Raw genomic sequence first — 24,869 nt, 5'->3', positions numbered from 1 at the left:
TATTTTAAATTTTTAGGGCCCCGACCGTGTGACTGCACTGCTTCTTGCAACACGACAAGTGAGTTAGAAGAATGTATAACTAATTCCCTAAGATATATGTAAAAAAATATAGCTAATTTAATAATAATTATTATTAATTGTTCCTTTTAGGTCAGTTCTTTGCTATGCGCGTTAATATCGACAGTGCTGCCGTCAACGTGGACGCACTACAACATTTGGTAAGTATGAGTTATGACAGTTGGTTATTAATGTTAATTGGTTCCGTACATGAAAGTAGCAAAGTAGGACTTCATCTATCCATCCATTTTCTACCGCTTGTCCCTTTCGGACTTATTAATTATAAATCTAATATTTTCATAGCTAGATCATAAAAAAAGTGATTACGACCTTCTAAATACTTTTTTTAAACATTATGAGAGCCATCCAGGCATGACGTAACACCATTTAGTCATCTTTACATTTTCAATCCAATATAGTAATGCTTCCTAAGGCTGAGCCAATCAGTGGCCACGATACTGAACAGCACGCTCTGATTGGTTAGTGGTCAATACTTTATAATTTTATTCTTGAAAATGCTTAATTTAAGACATACAAATTGTAGAACGCAACCCCGAAAGGGACAAGCGGTAGTAAATGGATGGATGGATGTTAAAAAAAAAAAAAAAGTAAATGTCCCCATAAATCTGCGATGTAGTCAAGTCGCAATATTAGAAGCACAAGATGGTGAAGGACGGCTGTATTGTTGTATATAAAGGTACCTCTACCACCATCTGCTGGTTTGAGGGTGGAATTGCAGACTTTTGTGGCCTGTTGCGAAATATACCTTCTTTTTTGTTGTTGCTGGTAAAAAAATATATATATATTTTAATATATGTAATAATAATGCATGTTTAATTGTGTTTTTCTTTTTTACAAATATTTTCTTTAGTTGTCGAGGCTTCCATGTAGCCCCATGTCAGGGTAAGTCTTTCACAACTTCCAAATTGTACACAAACAACAAAAATATTGATTGCTGCATTTTGATTGATGACGGATTAAAGTGAAGCGACCTTGAGAGGCTTTTAGACCACAGATGACTCACTTTTTGTGCCAATTAGTAAAGAAAAACAATGAAAATTGTGAAATAAGGCCTATATTTCTACAAAACCCAAAACCAGTGAAGTTGGCACGTCATGTAAATGGTAAATAAAAACAGAATACAACGATTTGCAAATCATTTTCAACTTATATTCAATTGAATAGACTGCAAAGACAAGATATTTAACTTTCGAACTGAATAACTAAATTTGTTTTTTCAAATAATCATTAACTTAGAATTTAGTGGCAGCAACACATTGCAACAAAGTTGGCACAGGGGCATTTTTGCCACTGTGTTTAACAACACTCTGTAAATGTTTGGGAACTGAGGAGACCAATTTTTGAAGCTTTTCAGGTGGAATTCTTTCCCATTCTTGCTTGATGTACAGCTTAAGTTGTTCAACAGTCCGGGGTCTCTGTTGTGGTATTTTAGGCTTCATATTGCGCCACACATTTTCAATGGGAGACAGGTCTGGACTACAGGCAGGCCAGTCTAGTACCTGCACTCTTTTACTATGAAACCATGCTGTTGTAACACGTGCAGAATGTGGCTTGTCATTGTCTTGCTGAAATAAGCAGGGGCGCCCATGATAACGTTACTTGGATGGCAACATATGTTGCTCCAAAACCTGTATGTACCTTTCAGCATTAATGGCGCCTACACAGATGTGTAAGTTACCCATGCCTTGGGCACTAATACACCCCCATGCCATCACAGATGCTGGCTTTTGAACTTCGCGCCTATAACAATCCGAATGGTTCTGTTCCCCTTTGGTACGGAGGACACGACGTCCACAGTTTCCAAAAACAATTTGAAATATGGACTCGTCAGACCACAGAACACTTTTACACTTTGCGTCAGTCCATCTTAGATGAGTTCGGGCCCAGCGAAGCCGGCGGCGTTTCTGGGTGTTGCTGATAAATGGCTTTCGCTTTGCATAGTAGAGTTTTAACTTGCACTTACAGGTGTAGCGACAAACTGTAGTTACTGACAGTGGTTTTCTGAAGTGTTCCTGAGCCCATGTGGTGATATCCTTTACACACTGATGTCGGTTTTTGATGCCTGAGGGATCGAAGGTCACGGGCATTCAATGTTGGTTTTCAGCCTTGCCGCTTATGTGCAGTGATTTCTCCAGATTCTCTGAACCTTTTGATGATATTACGGACCTTAAATGGCGAAATCCCTAAATTCCTTGCAATAGCTGGTTGAGAAAAGTTGTTCTTAGACAATTTGCTCAGGCATTTGTTCACAAAGTGGTGACCCTCGCCCCATCCTTGTTTGTGAATGACTGAGCCTTTCATGGAAGCTGCTTTTATACCCAATCATGGCACCCACCTGTTCCCAATTAGCCTGTTTACCTGTGGAATGTTCCAAATAAGTGTTTGATGAACATTCCTCAACTTTCTCAGTCTTTTTTGCCACTTGTGCTAGCTTTTTTGAAACATGTTGCAGGCATCAAATTCCAAATGAGCTAATATTTGCAAAAAATAAAGTTTCCAAGTTCGAACTTTAAGTATCTTGTCTTTGCAGTCTATTCAATTGAATATAAGTTGAAAAGGATTTGCAAATCATTGTATTCTCTTTTTATTTACCATTTACACAACGTGCCAACTTCACTGGTTTTGGGTTTTGTATATTACAGTTGATATAAATACAATGGAAAAACAAGCTATTCTTCCTACTACATGTCACGCCAATGGAAATTTTGCTAATATCATAAATCGTTTTCAGATTTTCTGTATAATTAATGAGTAACAATTTGAAGGATTTTGAGTGCTAACACAATCCGACTATTATTTATTTGCAGGTGTAAAGACTACCCAGATATACTACAGCACTTCCAGGTCGTTTTGTAACAAATATCTAATGTTTATCAAATTCTGAATTAACTGAGTAAAATTTCGTTTTGCAGGGTGTTCACCTGGAATGTGACGGCACCCATCAGAGGTATGGAGCATTGTGTGTGCGTGTGTGTGTGTGTGTGTGTGTGTGTGTGTGTGTGTGTGTGTGTGTGTGTGTGTGTGTGTGTGTGTGTGTGATACGATTAAAAAGGGGCTGTCCTTGCAGGTTGAACAGCTGCATGGTGATCGTGGAAGTGTCCGGACCGGTCGATGGCTGCTCGCTTGGGCCGCTCCTGAAGGAGCTGATTGGAAGTTACGCAGGCGTCACGGGTCAAACGGCGCTCGCACGCATGGGTATACTGTATATGTATGTACAGTACAAACCCCGTTTCCATATGAGTTGGGAAATTGTGTTAGATGTAAATATAAACGGAATACAATGATTTGCAAATCATTTTCAACCCATATTCAGTTGAATATGCTACAAAGACAACATATTTGATGTTCAAACTGATAAACATTTTTTTTTTGCAAATAATTAACTTTAGAATTTGATGCCAGCAACATGTGACAAAGAAGTTGGGAAAGGTGGCAATAAATACTGATAAAGTTGAGGAATGCTCATCAAACACTTATTTGGAACATCCCACAGGTGAACAGGCAAATTGGGAACAGGTGGGTGCCATGATTGGGTATAAAGGTAGATTCCATGAAATGCTCAGTCATTCACAAACAAGGATGGGGCGAGGGTCACCACTTTGTCAACAAATGTGTGAGCAAATTGTTGAACAGTTTAAGAAAAACCTTTCTCAAGCAGCTATTGCAAGGAATTTAGGGATTTCACCATCTACGGTCCATAATATCATCAAAGGGTTCAGAGAATCTGGAGAAATCACTGCACGTAAGCAGCTAAGCCCGTGACCTTCGATCCCTCAGGCTGTACTGCATCAACAAGCGACATCAGTGTGTAAAGGATATCACCACATGGGCTCAGAAACACTTCAGAAACCCACTGTCAGTAACTACAGTTGGTCGCTACATCTGTAAGTGCAAGTTAAAACTCTCCTATGCAAGGCGAAAACCGTTTACCGACAACACCCAGAAACGCTGTCGGCTTCGCTGGACCTGAGCTCATCTAAGATGGACTGATACAAAGTGGAAAAGTGTTCTGTGGTCTGACGAGTCCACATTTCAAATTGTTTTTGGAAACTGTGGACGTCGTGTCCTGCGGACCAAAGAGGAAAAGAACCATCTGGATTGTTATAGGCGCAAAGTGGAAAAGCCAGCATCTGTGATGGTATGGGGGTGTATTAGTGCCCAAGACATGGGTAACTTACACATCTGTGAAGGCGCCATTAATGCTGAAAGGTACATACAGGTTTTGGAGCAACATATGTTGCCATCCAAGCAACGTTACCATGGACGCCCCTGCTTATTTCAGCAAGACAATGCCGAGCCACGTGTTACATCAACGTGGCTTCATAGTAAAAGAGTGCGGGTACTAGACTGGCCTGCCTGTAGTCCAGACCTGTCTCCCATTGAAAATGTGTGGCGCATTATGAAGCCTAAAATACCACAACGTAGACCCCGGACAGTTGAACAACTTAAGCTGTACATCAAGCAAGAATGGGAAAGAATTCCACCTGAGAAGCTTAAAAAATGTGTCTCCTCAGTTCCCAAACGTTTACTGATTGTTGTTAAAAGGAAAGGCCATGTAACACAGTGGTGAACATGCCCTTTCCCAACTACTTTGGCACGTGTTGCAGCCATGAAATTCTAAGTTAATTATTATTTGCAAAAAAAAATAAAGTTTATGAGTTTGAACATCAAATATCTTGTCTTTGTAGTGCATTCAACTGAATATGGGTTGAAAAGGATTTGCAAATCATTGTATTCCGTTTATATTTACATCTAACACAATTTCCCAACTCATGGAAACGGGGTTAGTATATATATATATATATATATATATATATATATATATATATATATATATATATATATATACATATATATATATGTAGAACATAATAGCGTGTTGTCAGTTACATATCTTATTGATGTCCAGTGGTGTGTGGTTCTCCCGGCGTGCCTCTTCATCGCCTGCTTGCCTCCAACCTGAGCTGGTCCGCTCATACCCTGCTGATGTCAGACATCTGCCGCCATGACACCGCTCTACTCCAATGGTGACTACAGTACAGTGTGCCTTTTAAAAAAGATAATAATGGTAGTTTGAACTTAGCTGCATAAATGGGACACAAAATACAAAAAAAATATAGAATTTTTCAACAATTTTGATTTAGTCTCAGAGGCGCCACATTAGTGTGTTGTCCAATATTCGGCCTTGATGCTGGAATTTGGACAGTTTGAAATTGCTTTTAATAAGCACTGCTGGCTAACTATTGCATGTCTGGAACTTTAAGGCTAATTATCTGTGTTCATCCACATGTTTGTGCACTTCGTCCAGGGGTCGGCAGCCCAAAACGTTGAAAGAGCCATATTGAAGCAAAAATACAAAAAACAAATCTGGAGCCGCAAAAAATGAAAAGCCTTGTATAAGTCTTATAATGAAGGAAACACATGATGTAAGTGTCTATATTAGCTATATTAGCCTACTATCAAAATTACTATGTGTCGCAGGCTGAAGCAAATCTTCGTTGACAGAAATGTTGAAATTTAATATTTATTTTACACATTTTTACAACATTACAAACCATTAGTTAATAAGAGGCTACTTAGAAGGTGAGATAACTCCTGGGAATTACTGTCTTTTAATTCCCAAAGGTATAGATGTGTGAGTCCAAGTTAGAGGAAACGGCAGGCTGTCTTCTTTTAATGGATTTATTACAATCTTTGGCAAGCTAGGTAATGTTTGCTGTGGTCTGGAACAACATGGCACACACACAACTATCTGAAATGCAGCCAATATTACATACAGATAATGTGTCATGAGACATGCAAATATAAATTATATACAAAGAAGATAAAAGTAAAGGATATTAAATGAGCTCAAATATACCTCCAAATGAGGCATAATGATGCAATATGTACATACAGCTAGCTAAATAGCATGTTAGCATTGATTAGCTTGCAGTCATGCACTGACCAAATATGCCTGAGTAGCACTCCGACAAGTCAATAACATCAACAAAGTTCACCTTTGTGCATTCACGCACAGTATAAAACGTTTGGTGGACAAAATGAAACAAAGAAGGAGTGGAAGATTTTACATGTAAACAAACTGTTGCGTCACAGTCCACACTATGGTGAGTTCAAGAACCGCCGAAATTAGTAGGACAAAACAATGTTCAACAAATACTCTCATTAGTGAAGCATACACACAAACATATTAAACAGTGGGCTTTCTAACAATTGGGAAGGTTTGTGTCATGTTTGTCCTCAAACAAAAACATACTAAAACTAAAAAATACATTTTCCCCCCATCTTTTTCCATTTTCAATCCTTTTTTAAAAATGCTCCGAGGAGCCACTAGGGCGGCACTAAAGAGCCGCGGGTTGCTGACCCCCGACTTAGTCCAACTTTTTCCAAGCCAGACATAATCACATTCAGCAACATTACATCAAGGAGTGGACGAGCATATAGCCATGTTAGCCACAGTGCTAACATTACACTCACATCATGCTAGGTTAGCATATTCTCTAAAGGAAAACAAAATGATCAGATTTACAGCTAAATGACGAAAAGTTGGCAAGGCCCCGGGCGTCATTTTAACATGTGTAGTGAAGCCTGGGGAAGCCGTTTTTTTCTTCCTTTATGAACTTCAAAAGTGACTGGTTTAGCTCCTAAAAATGTTCAAAAAACATCAAACATGCCTCGGTGAGTGTATGGCACATTCATTACCTGTATTGACACTTCATAATCCGCCGGATTAAAAAAGTCACTACATTTGATCTGCAAATAAAAATAACAGTTTCTTCGTTTGTTTATGTCAGGTTCAAACACTGATGACATCTATTAAACAGACGATAAGGAAGGAAACATGCAGAGACAGACTGAAATTTGGCTCAATTGAGGAGACACATTTTTTAGGCTGTACTCTAGTTCCAGATCCAAACTACGCTCTAAAAGTCCAGCCCGCGTGCTTCCTCTATTTATTTGGGAGGTCCCTGGTTACATCACTGAAGCTGTCGCTGAGGGAAGGGGCTAATCTCGACAACTCCAGTTAGACACAATATATGATTATACAAAAATGCAAATGTGCTGACAGTCGTGATATCGCCCTGTCTCTGCTTTGTCTGCGTCATGACGGTGTTCGGCCTTGGCAGTCAGCAGGCCGTTCCTGGACACAGACACTGATACGAGACTGGCTTGCAATCTTTTGGATGGCCAGCTTTGCACAGACAAAGAAAAATAAAATTTCAGCACAATTGATAATAACCATAGCAACGGCCCTTAAGCATAAGAGTTGTGTGATAATATATACATAATTATTCTAACAGTTTATTAAGATCTCCAATGGCTGCTTCAACAGTAGTAGCTACCCTTCCTGGCGTCTAAAGTTTAAAAGTACAAAAATAAATATCTACATACTATAGTCATACAGTACAGTAATACCACCTTCAAAATAAAACAACAACTCCACATTAATTACAGACATTGGTTATGCTAATGTAGGATTACAAAGTACAATTACTCTACCTAATAATACTTGTATGCATAAAAGTATTTTTATTAGGTATAGTAATTGTTTACAGAAAAGTCCAAGCCCTAAGGCAAGGCAAGGCAACTTTATTTGTATAGCGCTTTTCATACACAAGGCAGACTCAAAGTGCTTCACAGACAACAAAGTGAAATGAAAGAAAATAAAAGCAAAATTAAAATGCAGACAATAAAAATAAGAACAGTGCAGACGTTAAAAGTTAAAAGATTAAAAGATTTAGCTGAAAGCTAAGGTGAACATAAAAGTCTTCAGTCTAGTTTTAAAAGTAGTGAGAGTTGGGGAGAGTCTGACATCTTCAGGAAGTTTATTCCAGCTATGTGTTGCATAGTGACTGAATGATGATCTCCCTTGATTTGAGTTTACTCTTGGAACCGCTAACAGATTGGTCTCAGAAGATCTTAGTGATCTAGAGGGCGTATATAGTGGGAGCATATCAGTGATATACTTGGGCCCTAGACCATGTAGTGATTTATATGTGAGCAGGAGGATTTTGAAATCTATTCTCTGATGTACAGGGAGCCAATGTAAGGATTTAAGAATTGGTGTAATGTGCTCACATTTTGTGGTCTTTGTTAGAACTCTAGCAGCAGCGTTCTGAACAAGCTGTAGCTGCCTGACAGTTTTTTTGGGAAGACCTGCAAGGAGACCATTACAATAGTCTAGCCTACTGGTAATAAAGGCATGTACAAGTTTTTCTAAGTCTTGAGCTGACATGAGCCCTCTAAGTCTTTTTACATTTTTGAGGTGATAGTAGGCCGATTTTGTTACTGATTTGATGTGACTGTCGAAATGTAAATCAGAATCTAAAATAACCCCAAGATTTCTGGCTTTATTTGAGGTTTTCAGGGACAGTGATTGAAGGTGTTGGATGACTTTAAACCTTTCTTTTTTAGCACCAAAAACAATTATCTCAGTTTTATCTTCATTTAGTTGTAGGAAATTTTGGCACATCCAGTGTTTGACTTGCTCAATGCACTGGCACAGAAGATCTATGGGGCGATAGTCATTTGGTGATAGCGCTACATAGATTTGGGTGTCATCGGCATAGCAATGATGGTCAATGTTATTATTTTGCATGATTTGTCCTAGTGGGAGCATATAGATGTTAAATAAAGTCGGCCCCAAGATTGAACCTTGGGGGACTCCACACGTTACGTTGGTTGGTTCTGATACAAAGTCACCAATGGAAACAAAATAGTTCCTATCTTGTAGATATGACTTGAACCAGCTTAAAACTGTGCCTGAGATCCCCACCCAGTTTTCCAACCTGTCCAAAAGTATTGAGTGGTCGACAGTGTCAAATGCAGCACTGAGGTCCAAAAGCATTAATACTGAAGTTTTGCCAGAGTCTGTGTTTAGACGGATGTCATTTATAACTTTAAGAAGGGCCGTCTCTGTGCTATGAAGAGGTCGAAATCCTGACTGGAAGTTGTTGTGGCAGCCAGTAGAAGCCAAGAAGTGATTTAGTTGTTGGAGGACAACTTTCTCAATTATTTTACTTATGAATGGTAGATTTGAAATTGGTCTGTAGTTGTTGATAACAGAGGCATCTAGGCTCGGCTTTTTTAGAAGAGGTTTAATGACTGCAGTTTTGAAAGCCTTCGGGAAATTGCCCGATTTAATAGAATTATTAACTATTTGCAAGATGTCTGTTGATAGGCAGTCAAAAACATTCTTAAAGAAGTTGGTAGGTAAAACATCAAGGCAGCAGGTGGATGACTTTAGAGCTGTCACCGTTTCCACTAGAGTTTTAGAGTCTATGGCATTAAAGCTTGCCATCATTGCTGTGTTACTTTTGCCTAAATGGGGTGGTGATCCAACTTTTTTACTTGAGATATTGATGGTGCGTCTGATGCCTTCAATTTTATCAGTATAAAAGAATGCAAAGTCATTGCATTTCTGCGTGGAATGGAGTTCGGCTGGTATTTGTGTTGGGGGTTTAGTCAGTCTGTCAACGATTGTGAATAGGGTTTTGGCCTTATTTGTGTTGCTGTTTATGATATTGGAGAAGAATGTTTCTCTAGCACTTTTTAAGACTAAATTGTAGGCCTGGAGGCTCTCTTTATAGATGTCATGGTGAATATGAAGTTTTGTATTCCGCCAGATTCGTTCAGCCTTCCTGCACTCTCTTCTCTGGGCTGTTACAGCAGCAGATTTTCTCCAGGGTGCCTTTTGCTTGCCAGAAATCGTTTTAACTGTAACAGGTGCAATGATATCTATGATATTCACAATTTTGGAATTAAAGTTGCTTACAAGATCATCAGCATGACATGGGTTTAGAGGTGGTAGTGAGGAGATGGCATTTTTAAAGAGGACATTAGCATGTTCATTTATGTACCGCTTTTTGACATTCTTTGATTCTGTTTGTGTGTCCGGGATTACAGAAATATTAAAGAAAACACATAAATGATCAGACAATGAAGGATCAATCACAAGAACATCAGAAACATTGAGACCTTTTGTGATAATCAGGTCCAGGGTGTGTCCCTTATAATGTGTAGCCTCTTTCACATGTTGAGACCTAACAATAAAGGTACAAATTATTTGCATGCAATCAAATTAGAAACCAAAAATAGATTGAAAATAAAATATATTTGTGTGGATGTATACATTCTTAAAGTGACACGCACACCGGGGGACACAGTCTCACTCCTTTGTGTTTCCATCCATCCATCCATTTCCTACCGCTTGTCCCTTTCGAGGTCGCGGGGGGTGTAGGAGCCTATCTCAGCTGCACATAATGCATCATTTGACTCGTGACTACTTTTGTTTAATAGTCGACTTGTGCGTGTTTTCTCCTTCAGTGAGACCAGCCAGACTCGCGCGGTGCTCCTGGCTGACAGCTGCTCCCCATCACTAACTCTTCCTCCCGCGGCGATCCATGAAGCCACGCCCACCGCCGCCACCGATCTGGACATCTCAGCCGGCGCCGCCTTCGCTAACATCACGACGCATCAAAACTCAACGCAATCCCTCGCTGTGACCACTCAAACATCTGCTGACGACTCGCCGGTCACTACAGTTAGCGCACCCTCGGCCAACGTGACTGCACTGTCCTCCCATGATGCAACAGTTAACTCAACGGCACCTCTTCCTAACGGAACTACCGCAACAGAGCGCCATGTGACCAACGCCACTGGAAATGAACACACGACACACTTAAACGCCACTTCCACGACCAAGCGACCAGGACCACAACACAACTCAACACTTCCTGATGACAGCCAAACATTGACGACCACGTCCAGTAACAACGTGGCTCCTTCAGCCCCCCTCATCATGGCGGACATGACGACTAACCTCAACAACACCGCCAATTCAAGTGATGATCCCGCACATATCCTGTTGACGTTTCCTGCCCAAAACGACAACACAACCATGACAACAGCTGGTAAGAATCAATTCTGGACATCTTTATGACTCCTAATGGTTCAAGATGTTTCATTATTACTCATCATTAGACATTGACCCAGTAACGTTTTTGCTTGACGGCGGCCATCTTTTTCGAACCAATCCTGCTCAAATTTCACACACATATACTCGTCGGTCTCCTTAAAATGTGTGAGAAATTTTGTGGCGATTCAGATAAGTGAAAGTGGCTGATTTATAGAACGTGTCGAGCTGTGTGAGAAATTTCAAGTCACACCGCCCTTGTGGTGTACCCAACAGGCACAAGACATTAAAACAACATTGAGAACTTCTTGATATAGGTCCTGACGTTAAGCAACACACACATAACGTTGAAACAACAGGCTTTTGGACTACGTTTAATCAATGTTGGGTTCTGACGTTGATTTGACCATTGAATTTTGTTTTTTTCCCAACCAATATTCTACGACACAAATACAACGTTGAAACAACATGCTTTTGACAACGTTTATTCAAGGTGGAAACAACATAATTTTGATGACGTTTAATCAATGTTGGGTTCTGACGTTGATTTGACCATTGAATTTTGTTTTTTTCCCAACCAATATTCTACGACACAAATACAACGTTGAAACAACATGCTTTTGACAACGTTTATTCAATGTGGAAACAACATCATTTTGATGACGTTTAATCAATGTTGGGTTCTGACGTTGATTTGACCATTGAATTTTGTTTTTTTCCCAACCAATATTCTACGACACAAATACAACGTTGAAACAACATGCTTTTGACGACGTTTATTCAATGTGGAAACAACATACTTTTGACAACGTTTAATCAATGTTGGGTTCTGACGTTGACTTGACCATTGAATTTAGCTTTTTTTTTTCAACCAATATTCTACAACACAAACACAACGTTGAAACAACATGCTTTTAACAACGTTTATTCAATGTGGAAACAACATACTTTTGACGACGTTTAATCAATGTCGGGTTCTGACGTTGATTTGACCATTGAATTTTGTTTTTTTCCCAACCAATATTCTACGACACAAACACAACATTGAAATAACATTCTTTTGACGACATTTATTCAATGTGGAAACAACATACTTTTGACAACGTTTAATCAATGGTGGGTTCTGACGTTGATTTGACTATTGAATTTAGCTTTTTTTTCCAACCAATATTCTACAACACAAATACATCGTTGAAATAACATGCTTTTGACGACGTCTAATCAATGTCGGGTTCTGACATTGATTTGACCATTGAATTTTGGTCTTTTCCCAAACCATATTCTACAACACGAATACAACGTTGAAACAACATGCTTTTGACTATGTTTATTCAATGTGGAAACAACATACTTTTGAAGACGTTCATTTAATGTGGAAACAACATACTTTTGATGACGTTTAATCAATGTTGGGTTCTGACATTGATTTGACCATTGAATTTTGTTATTTTCCCAACCAATATTCTACGACACAAACACAGCGTTGAAATAACATGCTTTTGACAACGTTCATTCATTGTGGAAACAACATACTTTTGACAACGTTTTGTGTTTTGACATTGATTTGACCATTGAGTTTTTGTTTTTTTCCCAACCAATATTCTACGACACAAACACAACGTTGAAATAACATGCTTTTGATGACGTTTATTCATTGTGGAAACAACATACTTTTGACGACGTTTTGGGTTCTGACATTGATTTGACCATTGAGTTTTTGTTTTTTCCCCAACCAATATTCTACAACACAAACACAACGTTGAAACAACATGCTTTTAACAACGTTTATTCAATGTGGAAACAACATACTTTTGACGACGTTTAATCAATGTCGGGTTCTGACGTTGATTTGACCATTGAATTTTGTTTTTTTCCCAACCAATATTCTACGACACAAACACAACGTTGAAATAACATTCTTTTGACGACATTTATTCAATGTGGAAACAACATACTTTTGACAACGTTTAATCAATGGTGGGTTCTGACGTTGATTTGACTATTGAATTTAGCTTTTTTTTCCAACCAATATTCTACAACACAAATACATCGTTGAAATAACATGCTTTTGACGACGTCTAATCAATGTCGGGTTCTGACATTGATTTGACCATTGAATTTTGGTCTTTTCCCAAACCATATTCTACAAGACGAATACAACGTTGAAACAACATGCTTTTGACTATGTTTATTCAATGTGGAAACAACATACTTTTGAAGACGTTCATTTAATGTGGAAACAACATACTTTTGATGACGTTTAATCAATGTTGGGTTCTGACATTGATTTGACCATTGAATTTTGTTATTTTCCCAACCAATATTCTACGACACAAACACAACGTTGAAATAACATGCTTTTGACAACGTTCATTCATTGTGGAAACAACATATTTTGACAACGTTTTGTGTTTTGACATTGATTTGACCATTGAGTTTTTGTTTTTTTCCCAACCAATATTCTACGACACAAACACAACGTTGAAATAACATGCTTTTGATGACGTTTATTCATTGTGGAAACAACATACTTTTGACGACGTTTTGGGTTCTGACATTGATTTGACCATTGACTTTTTGTTTTTTTCCCAACCAATATTCTACAACACAAATACAACGTTGAAACCACATGCTTTTGTCGACGTTTATTTAATGTTAGGTTCTGACGTTGATTTGACTATTGAATTGAGCTTTTTTTCCCAACCAATATTCTACGACACAAATACAATGTTGAAACAACATGCTTTTGACGACGTTTAATCAATGTTGGGTTCTGACGTTGACTTGACCATTGAATTTTGCTTTTTTTTTCAACCAATATTCTACGACACAAATACAACGTTGAAACAACATGCTTTTGACTATGTTTATTCAATGTGGAAACAACATACTTTTGACGACGTTTAATCAATGTCGGGTTCTGACGTTGATTTAACCATTGAATTTTATTTTTTTTCCTAACCAATTATCTACGACACAAATACAACCTTAAAACAACATGCTTTTGACAACGTTTATTCAATGTGAAAACATCATTTTGACGACGTTTAATCAATGTTGGGTTCTGACGTTGACTTGACCATTGAATTTAGCTTTTTTTTTTCAACCAATATTCTACAACACAAACACAACGTTGAAACAACATGCTTTTAACAACGTTTATTCAATGTGGAAACAACTTAATTTTGACGACGTTTAATCAATGTTGGGTTCTGACGTTGATTTGACTATTGAATTTAGCTTTTTTTTCCAACCAATATTCTACAACACAAACACAACGTTGAAATAACATGCCTTTGACTATGTTTATTCAATGTGGAAACAACATTCTTTTGACGACATTTATTCAATGTGGAAACAACATACTTTTGACAACGTTTAATCAATGTTGGGTTCTGACGTTGATTTGACTATTGAATTTAGCTTTTTTTCCCAACCAATATTCTACAACACAAATACAACGTTGAAATAACATGCTTTTGACAACGTTTAATCAATGTTGGGTTCTGACAGTGATTTGACCATCGAATTTTGGTCTTTTCCCAAACCATATTCTACAACACAAATACAACGTTGAAACAACATGCTTTTGACTATGTTTATTCAATGTGGAAACAACATACTTTTGAAGACGTTAATTTAATGTGGAAACAACATACTTTTGATGACGTTTAATCAATGTTGGGTTCTGACATTGATTTGACCATTGAATTTTGTTATTTTCCCAACCAATATTCTACGACACAAACACAACGTTGAAATAACATGCTTTTGACAACGTTCATTCATTGTGGAAACAACATACTTTTGACAACGTTTTGTGTTTTGACATTGATTTGACCATTGAGTTTTTGTTTTTTTCCCAACCAATATTCTACGACACAAATACAACGTTGAAACGACATGCTTTTGACGACGTTTATTCAATGTGTAAACAACATACTTTTGACGACGTTTTGGGTTCTGACATTGATTTGACAATTGAGTTTTTGTTTTTTTCCCAACCAATATTCTACAACACAAATACGACGTTGAAACCACATGCTTTTGTCGACGTTTATTCAATGTTGGGTTCTGACGTTGAATTGACTATTGAATTGAGCTTTTTTTTTCAACCAATATTCTACGACACAAATACAACATTGAAACAACATGCTTTTGACTATGTTTATTCAATGTGGAAACAACATACTTTTGACGACGTTTAATCAATGTCGGGTTGTGACGTTGATTTAACCATTGAATTTGATTTTTTTTCCTAACCAATATTCTACGACACAAACACAACGTTAAAACAACATGCTTTTGACAACGTTTATTCAATGTGAAAACATCATTTTGACGACGTTTAATCAATGTTGGCTTCTGACGTTGACTTGACCATTGAATTTAGCTTTTTTTTTCAACCAATATTCTACAACACAAACACAACGTTGAAACTACATGCTTTTAACAACGTTTATTCAATGTGGAAACAACATAATTTTGACGACGTTTAATCAATGTTGGGTTTTGACGTTGATTTGACCATTGAATTTTATTTTTTTTCTTAACCAATATTCTACAACACAAATACAACGTTGAAACAACATGCTTTTGACAACGTTTATTCAATGTGGAAACAACATACTTTTGACGACGTATAATCAATGTTGGGTTCTGACATTGATTTGACCATTGAATTTTGGTCTTTTCCCAAACCATATTCTACAACACAAATACAACGTTGAAACAACATGCTTTTGACTATGTTTATTCAATGTGGAAACAACATACTTTTGATGACGTTTAATCAATGTTGGGTTCTGACATTGATTTGACCATAGAATTTTGTTATTTTCCCAACCAATATTCTACGACACAAACACAGCGTTGAAATAACATGCTTTTGACAACGTTCATTCATTGTGGAAACAACATACTTTTGACAACGTTTTGTGTTTTGACATTGATTTGACCATTGAGTTTTTGTTTTTTTCCCAACCAATATTCTACAACACAAATACAACGTTGAAACCACATGCTTTTGACGACGTTTATTCAATGTTGGGTTGTGACGTTGATTTGACCATTGAAATTTGGTCATTTCCCAACCAATATTCTACAACACAAATACAATGTTGAAACAACATGCTTTTTGATGACTTTTAATCAATGTTGGGTTCTGATGTTGAGCTGACCATTGATTTTAGTTTTTTTCCCAACCAATATTGTACAACACAAATACAATGCTGAAACAGCATGCTTTTTTGACAACGTTTAATCAATGTTGGGTTCTGACCTTGATTTGACCATTGAATTTTGGTCATTTCCCAACCAATATTCTACAACACAAATACAACGTTGAAGCAACATGCTTTTGACAACGTCTATTTAATGTGAAAACAACATGCTTTGATGACGTTTATTCAATGTGGAAACAACATACTTTTGACGACGTATAATCAATGTCGGGTTCTGACATTGATTTGACCATTGAATTTTGGTCTTTTCCCAAACCATATCTACAACACAAATACAACGTTGAAACAACATGCTTTTGACTATGTTTATTAAATGTGGAAACAACATACTTTTGATGACGTTTAATCAATGTTGGGTTCTGACATTGATTTGACCATAGATTTTGTTATTTTCCCAACCAATATTCTACGACACAAACACAGCGTTGAAATAACATGCTTTTGACAACGTTCATTCATTGTGGAAACAACATACTTTTGACAACGTTTTGTGTTTTGACATTGATTTGACCATTGAGTTTTTGTTTTTTTCCCAACCAATATTCTACAACACAAATACAACGTTGAAACCACATGCTTTTGACGACGTTTATTCAATGTTGGGTTGTGACATTGATTTGACCATTGAAATTTGGTCATTTCCCAACCAATATTCTACAACACAAATACAATGTTGAAACAACATGCTTTTTGACGACTTTTAATCAATGTTGGGTTCTGATGTTGATCTGACCATTGATATTTTTTTTCCCCAACCAATATTGTACAACACAAATACAATGCTGAAACAGCATGCTTTTTTGACAACGTTTAATCAATGTTGGGTTCTGACCTTGATTTGACCATTGAATTTTGGTCATTTCCCAACCAAAATTCTACAACACAAATACAACGTTGAAGCAACATGCTTTTGACAACGTCTATTTAATGTGAAAACAACATAATTTGATGACGTTTATTCAATGTGGAAACAACATACTTTTGACGACGGTTAATCAATGGTGGGTTCTGACGTTGATTTAACCATCGAATTTTGTTTTTTTCCCAACCAATATTCTACGACACTAATACAACGTTAAAACGACATGCTTTTGACGACGTTTAATCAATGTAGGGTTCTGATGTTGATTTTGACCATTGAATTTTGATCATTTCCCAACCAGTATTATACAAACAAATACAACGTTAAAACGACATGTTTTTGACCATGTTTAATCAATGTTGGGTTCTGATGTTGATTTTGACAATTGAATTTTTTTTTTTTCCCAATCAATATTTTACCACACAAATACAACGTTGAAACAACATGCGTTTGATGACATTTAATCAACGTTGGGTTCTGATGTTGATTCGATTTCCCAACGGAAATGATCCAACGGACATCAACGTTGTCTCAACTTACAAATACAACTATTTTACAACATTGTTTCAAAGTCAGTTTTATAGGACATGTACATATAATCAACGTTGTATCAATGTCTTGTGCCTGCTGGGTATTTTCCAGAACATCAATACCAGGGTGTGCACGGGTCATTAAAAAGCATTAGAAGTCATTCATCAGAATCAAAATGACTACTTCCAGAAGTACCGGTAGTTTCGTCACATGGTTAAAACGTGATTCTGAAGTGAAGCTTCAACAAAGAATTGAGTTAGTGACCTCTGACCCAAATGGTGTTCGTGGTAAAGTTAAACTGCTATCACTTTGCGCCACGCCAAGGCCCCATACTGACTTCCTCTGCATCTCCTGGGACAAAAACCCCCCCGGAGGAACAAGTGGACAAACTTCTGGAAAGAACTCAGGACGGATCTCAGCTCAACTCCTCGCAGGTAGCGACTGCCTGGACCGCTTCTTTACTGGTGCTGAACCGGTGCGGTAACATATTTATGTGTTTGGCGCGGCAGGTAGCGGATGTGGTCGAGCAGCTGGAGAAACTTCTGGATGCTGCAACCGTCTCCCAGGCGGTGGGGAGGAAAGCCATCAGCATCGTGAGCCACCTGATGGAAGTTGACCCACGAGTCCTGTCAGCGTCTTCCAACAGGTACTCATTCTATTGTGGGTGTTGTCACACTTTAAACTAGGGGTGTCCCCATCTCATATAGATAGCAGTCTGATATCAGCAATGCTATCGGCTTGCGTCTAAAATCTCCGATACAAGCAGCGTGTTGACATTTAAATGTCCTCCAATAAACACACAAGGTTGCTCTTTCATTGTATTATTTATATAAATAGTATATATATTATTATTACTTGTATTACTATTATATATATACAATCATCATTATTATTGCTGTTATTTAACAAGTCTGAAATAGATAAATACTTGCTTTAGTCAAGTCTTTAAAAGGCAAACATGTTAGGCTATATGCTACTAGGAGCTTGCAGTTACACCACAGCTAAGAACACAATAGCACACATGCTAGTTAACATAGGAAGTGTCTCAAATGTTTTAATATTAAAGTCTAAAACGCCACATTTGGAAATAAAAACGACTGTCAAATAATTATCGTTGCATATTACTTAGACCAGGGGTCCCCAAACTTTTTGATTCAGGGGCCGCATTGGGTCAAAAAAATTTGTCCGGGGGCCGGGCTGTATATATATATATATATATATATATATATATATATATATATATATATATATATATATATATATATATATATATATATATATATTTATATATATATACATACTGTATATACTAGGGGTGTGGGAAAAAATCGATTTGAATTCGAATCGCGATTCTCACGTTGTGCGATTCAGAATCGATTCTCATTTTTAAAAAATCGATTTTTTTATTTTTTATTTATTTAGTTAAATTTTTTAAATTTTTAAATTTTTAATTTTTAAATTAATCAATCCAACAAAACAATACACAGCAATACCATAACAATGCAATCCAATTCCAAAACCAAACCCGACCCAGCAACACTCAGAACTGCAATAAACAGAGCAATTGAGAGAAGACACAAACACGACACATAACAATCCAAAATTTGTGAAACAAAAATGAATATTATAAACAACAGCATCAATATTAGTTACAATTTCAACATAGCAGTGATTAAAAATCCCTCATTGACATTATCATTAGACATTTATAAAAAAAAAAAAAAAGAACAATAGTGTCACAGTGGCTTACACTTCAATCAATCAATCAATGTTTATTTATATAGCCCTAAATCACAAGTGTCTCAAAGGGCTGTACAAGCCACAACGACATCCTCGGTACAGAGCCCACATACGGGCAAGGAAAAACTCACCCCAGTGGGACGTCGGTGAATGACTATGAGAAACCTTGGAGAGGACCGCATATGTGGGTAACCCCCCCCCTCTAGGGGAGACCGAAAGCAACGGATGTCGAGTGGGTCTGACATAACATTGTGAAAGTCCAGTCCACAGTGGATCCAACACATCAGCGGGAGTCCAGTCCACAGCGGGGCCAACAGGAAACCATCCCGAGCGGAGACGGGTCAGCAGCGCAGAGATGTCCCCAACCGATGCACAGGCTAGTGGTCCACCCGGGGTCCCGGCTCTGGACAGCCAGCACTTCATCCATGGCCACCGGACCTATGCGACTCCCCCTCGCAAGGGACAGGGGAGAAGAGGAGAGAAGAAAAGAAACGGCAGATCAACTGGTCTAAAAAAGGGGGGGTCTATTTAAAGGCTAGATTATACAAATGAGTTTTAAGATGGGACTTAAATGCTTCTACTGAGGTAGCATCTCTAACTGTTACCGGGAGGGCATTCCAGAGTACTGGAGCCCGAATAGAAAACGCTCTATAGCCCGCAGACTTTTTTTTGGCTCTGGGAATCACTAATAAGCCGGAGTTCTTTGAACGCAGATTTCTTGTCGGGACATATGGTACAATACAATCGGCGAGATAGGCTGGAGCTAAACCGTGTAATATTTTATACGTAAGTAGTAAAACCTTAAAGTCGCATCTTAAGTGCACAGGAAGCCAGTGCAAGTGAGCCAGTATAGGCGTAATATGATCAAACTTTCTTGTTTTTGTCAAAAGCCTTGCAGCCGCATTTTGTACCAACTGTAATCTTTTAATGCTAGACATAGGGAGGCCCGAAAATAATACGTTACAGTAATCGAGACGAGACGTAACGAACGCATGAATAATGATCTCAGCGTCGCTAGTGGACAAGATGGAACGAATTTTAGCGATATTACGGAGATGAAAGAAGGCCGTTTTAGTAACACTCTTAATGTGTGACTCAAACGAGAGAATTGGGTCGAAGATAATACCCAGATTCTTTACCGAGTCTCCTTGTTTAATTGTTTGGTTGTCAAATGTTAAGGTGGTATTATTAAATAGATGTTGGTGTCTAGCAGGACCGATAATCAGCATTTCCGTTTTCTTAGCGTTGAGTTGCAAAAAGTTAGCGGACATCCATTGTTTAATTTCATTAAGACACGCCTCCAGCTGACTACAGTCCGGCGTGTTGGTCAGCTTTAGGGGCATGTAGAGTTGAGTGTCATCAGCATAACAGTGAAAGCTAACACCGTACTTGCGTATGATGTCACCCAGCGGCAGCATGTAAATACTAAAGAGTGCAGGGCCAAGAACCGAACCCTGGGGAACTCCGCACGTTACCTTGACATAGTCCGAGGTCACATTGTTATGGGAGACGCACTGCATCCTGTCAGTAAGATAAGAGTTAAACCAAGACAAGGCTAAGTCTGACATACCAATACGTGTTTTGATACGCTCTAATAAAATATTATGATCGACGGTATCGAAAGCGGCGCTAAGATCAAGAAGCAGCAACATAGATGACGCATCAGAATCCATCGTTAGCAATAGATCATTAGTCATTTTTGCGAGGGCTGTCTCCGTAGAGTGATTTGCCCTGAAACCGGATTGAAAAGGTTCACAGAGATTGTTAGTCACTAAGTGTTCATTTAGCTGCTGTGCAACAGTTTTTTCGAGAATTTTGGAAATAAACGGAAGGTGGGAGACCGGTCGGTAGTTTACCATGAGGTCAGGATCGAGGTTAGGTCTTTTGAGCAGAGGATGAATAACCGCTTTTTTGAATGCTAGGGGAACAGTGCCGGAGGAAAGTGATAAGTTTATAATATTTAACACTGATGGACCTAATAATACAAACAGTTCCTTGATAAGTTTCCCAGGAAGTGGGTCAAGTAAACATGTTGTTTGTTTTATCCCACTTACACGCTGTAATAATTCCTCTAATGTTATTTCATCAAAAATAGAGAGACTATTTTGGAGGGCAGTGTCCGTCGTATATACAGTCGTATTTGTGTTAATAGAACCCAGTTGTAGCTGGGATGCGTTGTCTTTAATCTCCTTTCTAATGAGTTCAATTTTCTTATTAAAGAAATTCATAAAATCATCTGCCGAGTGGGTGGAGCTACTGGGAGGAGTCCCTTGTTGGGTTAGCGATGCTACTGTACTAAACAGAAATTTAGGATCGTTTTTGTTGAGGCGGATGAGATTTGAGTAGTATTTAGCTTTAGCTAAGGTAAGCATGCGTTTATAAGTTATTAAACTATCACTCCATGCTTGATGGAAAACCTCAAGTTTAGTCGCGCGCCATTTGCGTTCCAGTTTTCTACATGATAATTTATGAGCTCTAATTTCTTCTGTAAACCATGGGGTGCGCCTTTTAGGGGCCCTTTTTTGCTTTAGCGGTGCTATACTATCAATAATTTCGCGCAAGGCATCGTCAAAGTTGTTAGTGAGTTTATCAATAGAGCCGACATAATTTGGGAATGGTGCTATTACCGAAGGCAGTAGGTCAGCAAGAGTCATCGTTGTGGCAGCATTAATGTTGCGGCCGCTATAGCAGTTATTATTATTATTAGCTTGTTGACAAAGAGTCAAAACTTCAAATTTTATAAGGTAATGATCGGACATTACTTTAGTATATGGAAGTATCATAACTTTGGAGGTGGTGACACCCCTGACAAGCACTAGATCTATTGTATTACCGTTGCGATGCGTGGGTTCATGTATTATTTGTGTAAGACCACAGCTATCAATTATGGTTTGGAGCGCCACGCACTGAGGGTCCGATGGGGTATTCATATGGATATTAAAGTCCCCCATTATGATTATATTGTCGGCGTGCGTCACTAGATCAGCAACGAACTCTGAGAATTCACTGATAAAGTCCGAATAGGGCCCAGGGGGGCGGTAGATAACAGCCAGGTCGAGAGGTAGCGGTGTGACGGACCTCATAGTAAGCACCTCAAACGATTTATATTTATTATTTAGGTTAGGGGTAAGGTTGAAATTTTCATTGTATATTAGTGCGACACCCCCTCCCCTTTTAAGAGGGCGGGCAACATGCGCATTCGTATAGTTAGGAGGAGATGCCTCATTGAGCGCAAAAAATTCGTCCGGTTTGAGCCAGGTTTCGCTAAGACCAATGACGTTAAGATTGTTGTCTCTAATGACCTCATTAACCAATAACGCCTTGGGAGACAATGATCTTATGTTTAAAAAGCCCATATTATAGGTATTGGGCTGTTTTGACGAGTTTTTGTTAAGATTATCCGTAGTGGCAATATTAACAATGTTGCGTTTATTATGCGTAGTGCACTTTAAATAGTTTCGACCATATCTAGGAATTGATATGACGGGAATTTTCCGATTGTTTGCTTGGTGCTGCAATAGACTGGACATATCATAATTTGCCACCTCAGTAGAATGCATGTCCACCTCTGACACAGACACAACAGAAAAAACATTATGTGAATTGTGTATTATTCTAAGAGAATTGCTATGCGTACATGGATTATCCAGCCTGGCGCTGGCTAGTTCTAGCTTAACTGACTCCTCACCCGGACTAACAGACATTGTAATTGCCTGTGACCGGGCTTGCTCTAGTGTAGTCAGTCAAGTGAGACTTAAATAGTAGTCTATGTTTCTAGACAGGATGATGGCGCCTTCCTGGTTAGGGTGAAGGCCGTCTCTCATCAGCAAGCCTGGTTTGCCCCAGAAAGAGGGCCAGTTATCAATAAACGTTAGTCCCTGCGTCCTACAGTAGCTAGCCAACCACTTGTTAAGCGAGACTAATCTGCTATATCTCTCATCATTGCCTCTCGCAGGCAGGGGGCCAGAGACAATTACTCGATGCCTGGACATCTTTCTGGCGAGATCACAAGTCCTGGCTATGTTTCTCTTTGTAATCTCTGACTGTCTCATTCTAGTGTCATTGGAGCCAACGTGTACAACTATATTCGCATAATTAGTGGTGCGATTAGCCTGTCGTACGTGTTTACTAGGCCTGTTGCGAGTTAGCTCCCTAAGATTAGCTTCAATGTCAGGTGCTCTGGCCCCGGGGATACACTTTATTGTGGCTGGTTTGCTAAGCTTTATGTTTCGGGTGATGGAGTCCCCTATAACTAAGGTGTGGTGCCCGGTAGACTGGGGTGTAGGACTAGCTAAAGAGCTAAATCTATTATGCGTCTCAACCGGTACACCGTAGCTTGTAGGCCGCTTAGGACTGCTACAAGCTGGGCTAGTTAGCTCGCTACAGCTAACGCTAGCAGATGTGTCCGCAACATCTAAAGTTACGACATTACTCTGCTCTAACTGGCGGACACGGCCCTCTAGCAGAGCCAACCTCTCCGTGAGTATGGTGCAAGACGCACAGGAAGCCATTACTCACAGTGTTTTCTGTCACCGAGTGAAGTTCCTGCTGTCCTCAGGGAAGTGGTCGCGGTCTGTAGGAGTAGCTTCTTACTGACCGGCGCTGCCTTTCTCCGCGCTAGCTTAGCAGCTGGCTAGCTGAGGAAAGGGTGGTGGGACAGAGATCGGGTGATTTGCAAGTTAAATAGTACCACTAAAAATGTTTGAGAAGTGATAAAGAAAGCTCTAGAACAATTAAAAGCACACAGATAGAGCGCTACTTAGCTTTTTCGCAACAGCGAACAGACGGCGAGCAATCACGCACGGTGAACCGGAACCGCACTTGCATCGCATCTCATAAGCTTGACAACACACTGTGTCCAATATTTTCATAAAGATAAAATAAGTCTTTTTTTTGGTTCATTTAATAGTTAAAACAAATTTACATTATTGCAATCAGTTGATAAAACATTGTCCTTTACAATTATGAAAGCTTTTTACAAAAATCTACTACTCTGCTTGCATGTCAGCAGACTGGGGTAGATCCTGCTGAAATCCAATGTATTGAATGAATAGAGAATCCTTTTGAATCGGGAAAAAATCGTTTTTGAATCGAGAATCGTGTTGAATTGAAAAAAAATCTATTTTGATTTGAATCGTGACCCCAACAATCGATATTGAATCGAATCGTGGGACACCCAAAGATTCACAGCCCTAATATATACATATATATATATATGAATATGTGTGTGTGAATGGGTGAATGTGGAAATAGTGTCAAAGCGCTTTGAGTACTGTTGCGTTTGACCAGATGTTCCTCCAAGTGGGATGTAAAACGCTGGTCAGTCCCAAGTTCCTTAGATGACATATAAGCTGAACTCAAAGGTACCACCAAGCACAGAATAGGTATTTTGTAATTTATTGTCAAATATTTGAGAATAGAGACCAGCCTCGAACAACACATACGAATGCGTAGCCCAAGTTGATCTGGCATTCCAAAGGAAAAAGCAACTCTTTTCACA

At 38.6% G+C, this 24,869-nt stretch overlaps 1 protein-coding gene across 1 annotated transcript in view; it reads left to right on the top strand.

Annotated features, from left to right (window-relative positions):
• Positions 1 to 24,869, top strand: part of LOC133630552 (uncharacterized) — a 51,457-nt gene that overhangs the window by 7,368 nt on the left and 19,220 nt on the right. Inside the window, exons 7-16 of the mRNA XM_062022167.1 lie at positions 17 to 58; positions 151 to 218; positions 929 to 960; positions 2,886 to 2,922; positions 2,991 to 3,025; positions 3,146 to 3,273; positions 4,988 to 5,105; positions 10,405 to 10,991; positions 17,954 to 18,063; positions 18,139 to 18,275. Coding sequence (XP_061878151.1) covers positions 17 to 58; positions 151 to 218; positions 929 to 960; positions 2,886 to 2,922; positions 2,991 to 3,025; positions 3,146 to 3,273; positions 4,988 to 5,105; positions 10,405 to 10,991; positions 17,954 to 18,063; positions 18,139 to 18,275 — 1,294 coding nt within the window. The remainder of the gene's footprint in view (positions 1 to 16; positions 59 to 150; positions 219 to 928; positions 961 to 2,885; positions 2,923 to 2,990; positions 3,026 to 3,145; positions 3,274 to 4,987; positions 5,106 to 10,404; positions 10,992 to 17,953; positions 18,064 to 18,138; positions 18,276 to 24,869) is intronic.

The sequence above is a fragment of the Entelurus aequoreus genome, linkage group LG15 (genome assembly GCF_033978785.1).
Source record: "Entelurus aequoreus isolate RoL-2023_Sb linkage group LG15, RoL_Eaeq_v1.1, whole genome shotgun sequence".
Taxonomy (NCBI): Eukaryota; Metazoa; Chordata; class Actinopteri; order Syngnathiformes; family Syngnathidae; genus Entelurus; species Entelurus aequoreus.
This window is presented reverse-complemented; position numbering and strand designations above follow the sequence as displayed.